At 40.8% G+C, this 6,745-nt stretch overlaps 1 protein-coding gene across 13 annotated transcripts in view; it reads right to left on the bottom strand.

The window, feature by feature from the left end:
- Window positions 1-6,745, bottom strand: part of PIGN (phosphatidylinositol glycan anchor biosynthesis class N) — a 170,722-nt gene that overhangs the window by 114,012 nt on the left and 49,965 nt on the right. For all 13 annotated transcript variants that reach the window (XR_003095436.1, XR_003095435.1, XR_003095437.1 and 10 more), the window contains 2 exons: window positions 2,716-2,840; window positions 890-1,020 (listed from right to left, as the gene is read on the bottom strand). Coding sequence is in view for 7 of the 13 variants with exons in the window: in XM_025211020.1 (XP_025066805.1) it covers window positions 890-1,020; window positions 2,716-2,840 (256 nt within the window). In the remaining 6 variants the exon portion in view is untranslated. The remainder of the gene's footprint in view (window positions 1-889; window positions 1,021-2,715; window positions 2,841-6,745) is intronic.

A 6,745-nucleotide genomic window follows, 5' to 3' on the forward strand; every position in this document is an offset into this window, starting at 1 on the left:
TCCCTTTGAAATCTAGGTCACCACTGTTGTACCTCTACTCATCAATATCAAAGACCAAACTCTGTGAAGCTCGTGTCTCTTATGCTAGAACACAACTACTGCCAAAGCAGTGTTAAAATATACTACTTTTTCGTCTTGATATGATAGTTATATGGAAATTAATTTCCATAGGGAAGAAAGTAGAGTTTTATCAATCTGTAAAAGACTATATAGCTAAGCTTTTAAATATGTAACATGATCTTATACCTTTGCATAATTGGATTTTGCATAATTGGCAATGTGTTAAAATATTCTGGCAAGCAACTACTCTATCAAGTAGGAAATTTGAGTTGATCAAAGGATAAGACGTTAACGGTTTTTCACATGGAAACTATGTAAAGGTCTAATTTAACCCTTATGAAAAACTAGTCACTGATAATTAACGGTTTGACTTGTGTTCTAGCATTTGTAGGAGTTAAGTTAGGCCCCTGACCTGTCTTTAATTAGCTACTTTGAATCGTTTTTAAGCTCCTTGAAAAAGGTAGATATCTATTTAAATATCCCCCACCCCCAGCTAACTAGCTCATTCACCGAGGGAGTGAGAAAAGTCTGTTCTCTGCCTCTCCCAGGCAGCTGCTGAGCTGAACTTCTGCTTCTCCCTGGATACCCAATGCCTACTTCAGGTGTTAAGGTTAATTAGGTCCTCAGCAACCCCTTGCTTCTTTCCTAGCTATGGGAGAGTATACAAAGGCATTGTGATTCACGCATTGCATGAAGATAAAACCAAGCAATTAGCACAGACTGGTGGCTGCAGAGCCTTAGTGAGAATAGTATTTACAACCTGGTCATATATTAAAATCGGATGTTAGCCAATAACCAAAGCAGACTGCACAGATTTAACAACTCTCACCCCAATCTGTCATTCCATGATCAGAAGTTACAATAAAGGCAGTTTTCCCATCATTTCCATAAAAATCCTCAAGAAGAGATACAATTTCTTTTATGCCTTCATCTACTTTTCTGATATTATCTTTATATTCCCTGTGAACAATAGAGAAAAATATACCACTTGAGTTAAAGTGACCTTTGAATTGCAGATTACACAGTGAGATGTACATGGTAAAACAGCCTTGTGTTTAAGGCAGACTTTTTGACTAGGGTCAGTGCTATAAATTATAGGGATTCAAGCTATCAAAGAATCTGAGGTTCAAATTTCTCTTCCTCTATACACAAAACTAGTGGGGAAAAAGATGAGTTGACTTGCTGTAGTGCAGTCTGGAGGCTCCTAGTACTAGAGAATCTCAAGTGGATTCCTGTACTGTTAAGTCTAAGGTCAAATCTGCCTTTGACAAAAGAGTCTAACTCAATCATCTGCAGTAATGAGGCGAATTAAAGGTGAAGTACAATACTTTAAAAAAAAAATTAAGAACTTTTATAGCACCTAATCTAAAACCCAGCAATTGGTAGACTTAAGTAAAAAAAATTGTAAAATTTTTTAGAAGTTACTATTAACCTATGAATAAAAGGTTCCCTTGATGGAGAGCTTGTCTTAAGAATCTCATGAACCATAAATGTTGTGGGTTCCAAACTGCTTTGTAGCAGGGCAAGACAGGGCTGTACAATAATTTTTCATGGAAGGGGGAAAAATCAATAACTGTCTTCCTACTAAGCATTTTCTTACAGTTATGAAGCAGATCTTTAAATCAGGGGTTGGCAACTTGAGGCCCAGGGCCAGATCTAGCTTACAAAGAAGCTGGGTCTGACCCAACCTAGGGCAAAATGGGGGGAAAATTGAGAGGCGCACAGCTGTGCCAAGCCACCCATCCCCTCCACAGCACCTTCTTCTGCAACCCTCCCTACTGCCCTCTTGTGCTTGAGCTTATCCTCACTGCAGAGGGGTTGGGTATCTGCAGCAAGGGTAAGTGCAGACAGCTTGAGCTTTGGGAAGGGATGAAAGGGTAGTGGGCAAGGGGAGGGAGAGGGAAGAGATTTGCAACCCCACAGTAGGGGGTGTGGTTGCAAGCTCAGGACAAAAAGTTGCCTACCACTGTTTTAATTAATAGAGATGGCTACTGAATGTCTTAGAGAACTCCAAAGCAGACGCGTGTCATGCTTCTAAGGTTTGCCCTAATAGGTGGTGGTAAACGAAATACAGGACAACTAAACTTGGGAGTGAAGTGGAGAAAAGATTTTCATATGATTTTTCAAAATGCACCTGTAATGAGTTTGTTTCTTAAATTTTAATTTTGTTAAGCTGCCCAAAATAAAGATTTGTCACTCATCTACAATAAAATCTGCAATTTTGGCCTTGTTATTCCTTAATTTCCTGTTTGCTGTGTAATTAAGATAGACTCTCAACTTTACCCCTTTGGGAATGTATAGGTTGCAGGTTTAAATTACCAGGTAGACAGTACTCCTAATATTCTAGTACTTTTCTATAGTTAAATTTATTACTCTTCTTGATAATTAGAATTCAGGGGTCTGCTAAAATTACCTATGGGCAAACTATTGTAGCTAGATGCATCTTACTAAAATTCAACGTTGAGGCTTTAAACTGGTAAAACCCCAGGAAATTCATCAGGTAAGTTGTCATGGCAACCTAAACCCATACACAACCTCAAATTCTGCAAAGCTCAGATATGCCATGAGAAATATTGTTTAAAAAAATGTGAATCAGGGCAAAAAGGTATGCGTGTTAAAAACAAATAAGGATTAATTTAGCATATGAAAAAGTACCTTGAGTTTGGCCGATGAGCATGTCCATTTGTATCTATTCCTAACAAATGAAGGAAGAGAATTACTTTTTCCTCATTTACTTTAGAAAACATGGTTTGATTACTTCTGGCAGCATGGAAGAAGTTCTACATGGAAAAAAATCAAAAGATTATTTTTAGCACCATGGGAATGGGGAGAAAAAGATATATATCTTTTAAAATGCAGCTTTTATTAATACATTAATACCGCTTTAGAATTTGGCAGAAAAGGGGGGGAACCTTACTTTATCCTTAGAGTAGGCTAATAACAACATTCTGGTAAAATCATCACTCCTGGGTCTTAGAGTTGTTCCTATCTTGCAGTAGCTAAGTTAAGCTTTTTGGTCCCTGCAGGCAGCAACAGCCAACCTTTTCCTTCTTTCTCCTCAGTGATGGTTACACACTGCCTACGAATCTAACTTCTGCCTGTAACCTTCCACTGTTACTTGATTTAAAATGGAAAATGAATACAAGAAACTGATAGCTAAGAATATGTTGATATAGCTCAAGGCAGCACTGTGCAGAGCTGCCCCGGCTTGGCTCTCTATGGATAGAAACAGACATCACCTGACATCACATATGTGCCACCATAATGATTGTTATAGTAGCAAAAATGCTGAGCATCTAGAAATTCCTACTTTTTGTCATGCCACTTCAGTGGTGCAACAAAGCACTAATAAATGTTGCTATTTTCCTGTGGTATTTGGTCTGTAGCAAGAGAACGTGGGCAGCCTGGAGCACTCTCCCACCAACCTGGGCAGCTGCTCCAAGGGCTTGAGGGGCCTCACTCTGGACACCCCAGGTAGGATTGGTGCCTCAAGCCCCCAGGGCACCTGCCAGGGTTTCCCTACTTACAGAGACACCTGGGTCACATCTTTGTACGCAGGGAAAGACCACCCGGGTCCCAAAACTCAGGGAATTCTGGGTGCTCCATGCCAGTCCCCACAGGACCCTGGGCCTACACGCTGGGACCCAGACTGACCTGTGCCTCATGAAGGGGCACATGAGCATGGGTCCTGACAGGAGTGCAGAAGCTGGGTAATCTCCAGCACCCTGCGCCTCCCTGCAGGGACCCACATTTACCCATGCCTCTGTATGAAGCATAAGTCAGCACGGGTCCTGGCACAGTGTCAGGGACTACCCCACTCCCACTCCCCATCCCCACACTGACTCATGCTTCACATGTAACCATGGGTCAGAGTGGACCCCTACATGGTGGCATGGGGTGCTGGGGGGTTACCTAGCTCTCATGCTGCTTTGTGCCACCCTATGCCAGGATCCATGCTGACCTGTGCCTCCGCATGAAGCACAAACCAGCATGGGACCTGACAACGAGGCATGGGAGCCAGGGAAGTTCTAGGGACCCACATTTCCATGCCAGTTAAAGTGCATCATTTGTAAACACAAATATTTTTCAAGGCTTAACCATCTTGAATGCCATCTTAAAAGAGGAACGCAAAGCCCCATGGTTCTCTCCAGCTGGATAAGTTCCTATGCCATTTCAAAAGTCCCATCTGCTTACACATCATTAAAACTTACTGTACCAACAGTTTATCTGATAGTTAAAGTCTGATGGAGAGAAACACAGTAAGAAATACCAGTTTTCCTAACAGTTGTAGGCTTCACAAGAGTAGTGATTAATATAAGCATTGATTACCACGTATACAATTCATATTAAGGCTTTGCTAGAACACTGACCAAAGCAGACTTTACCAAAGGCCTTACCAAAGACCTCACACCTACCAGGCACTCGGACAGGAAGGTGCCTGTGAGGTTAGGCTTTACAGATCCTTGACAGAGTTGACTGATAAAGTTGATTACTGGATTTTCTCAAATACAACACCTACCTCCCCCCTCTACAGAATTGCGATGTGTATATTAAGCAGGGAAGCTAATCTTCTGACTGGGATAAAAGCACCCTGTTTGATTCCTGCTCCACAGTGCAGCAACAGTGGCATTATCATTCAGACAGCTGAGGGAGTCGATTGACTTAATGCAGGGGTTGTCAACCAGGGGTACGCATACCCCCAGGTGTATTTGAGAAGGCCCTAAGTGCAATCCTTCAACAAATGTGTTTGTGAGGTGCTGCTTTGTACTTAATAAATATGGCTGAAGCTTTGCCACTGAACTGAGCCTACAGTCATTATTTTTCTAAGTCAAGTCTCCAAGGGACCATATGAAGCAGCACAGACAACCCCCTGAGAGGGCACTGCTACATGGAGAACTACATTGACCAACAGAACAGAAGACAACAGTTACCAACAACTTTCTTTCTGCACATTAGTCATCATTCTATTGATACAGTCAATTTAATAATGTGGAAAAAGCTAGAGAAGAGTCATTCCAATCTGGACAAGTGTTAAAAATTGTATCTGACCACCAGTAAAAAAAAAAGGTACAGGTCTACACTGGCTGCATCTACACGAGATGCTAACTATGCACTTATTACTGCGCAGTCAGTATACGCAAGTATGAAATGACTGTACAGTAACCAGAGTTACTGCACAGTAGCATCACCGAACAGCTTTTAGGTGATGCTGACTGAGTAGTAGTGTCGCGTCACACAATGGTACTGCAAAGGCAGCATCTTGTGTAGACGTGGCCACTGCATAGGAAAATATCTTCTAGAAATCAACAAAAATGGAAATTCTACTTTCAAGAGACAATCCTGATCTGAGAAAGAGGCCTTTATGATAAAACCATAGTTAAAGCTGCATGTACACATACACACAGAAGGGAAAGCATTTTGACCTGTGCATTAATGGATGCACAAACAGGAATGCTGGCGTATTTTTAAATCTAGGGACAAAGTATTCCCAGTTATTCGTAGGTTAATAGTAACTTCTAAAAAATTTTACCCTTTTTTTTTACTTAAGTCTACCAATTACTGGGTTTTAGATTAGGTGCTATAAAAGTTCTTTAAAAATTCTTTAAAGCATTGTACTTCACCTTTAATTTGCCTCATTTTTGCAGATGATTGAGTTAGACTCTTTTGTCAAAGGCAGATTTGACCTTAGACTTAATAGTACAGGAATCCACTTGAGATTCTGGAGTACTAGGACCCTCCAGGCTGCACTACAGCAAGTCAACTCATCTTTTTCCCCACTAGTTTCGTGTATAGAGGAAGAGAAATTTGAACCTCAGATTCTTTGATAGCTTGAATCCCCAAAACTTAAAGCATTGGCCCTAGTCAAAAAGTCTGCCTTAAACACAAGGCTGTTCTACCATGTACATCTCACTCTGTAATCTGTAATTCATTTGAAAATCTGTGCATGTACAGCCCTAGCATTGTCCAAAGGTAATGCTGTGCTATATTTGTAAAGGGAGGAAAAAGTAACAGCTAAGGTTTTAAAATTTTTACAAAGTCTATTAGTAGGAATGTTGTTGCTATAAACCAAGAACCCCATGGAAAATGAATTACAGCTCATAACAATTAACTTTCCCCGACTCTGTATTCCCCTGGAAATAACATTCCTCTTCCTTTAGGAATAATCATATTCTTTTACACAATTAGAGGGTTTATCTATTTAACTACTCTTATTTGATCCATAACTACTTCTCCATGCTCCACAGGTTTACTGTCCTTTTCCTTTAAGAGATCATTTCATTTACATAATGGAGTTGAATAAAGGAATTATTCTACTTGGTATTTAGCTTAGGTTGTATCTGCTTCTTTCCCACACCTGAGGAAGGGCATTTTGTGCCCAAAAGCTTATCCAACAAAAGATATTACCAACCAAAGCTTGTTTTTTTTGCTAGACAGAAACTGTTTTGATTCTGCAAGATGCAAGTCTCTGTGGAAAAGGTGAGATGTAATGATAGCATGACCTTTGGAAGAGGAACCAAAATTCATAGGATCATTGGAAAGCAGGGTTGGTAGGGACCTCAAACAGTCATCTAAGTTCAGTCCCCTGCACAGGGCAGGATCATCCCTTACTAAACTATCCCAGCCAAGTGTTTCATAGTAGCTAGGGTCAGGAGGGACCTGAACAGATCATCTAGCCTGACCCCCT

The sequence above is a fragment of the Alligator sinensis genome, unplaced genomic scaffold (assembly GCF_000455745.1).
Source record: "Alligator sinensis unplaced genomic scaffold, ASM45574v1 scaffold514_1, whole genome shotgun sequence".
In the NCBI taxonomy this organism is placed as follows: Eukaryota; Metazoa; Chordata; order Crocodylia; family Alligatoridae; genus Alligator; species Alligator sinensis.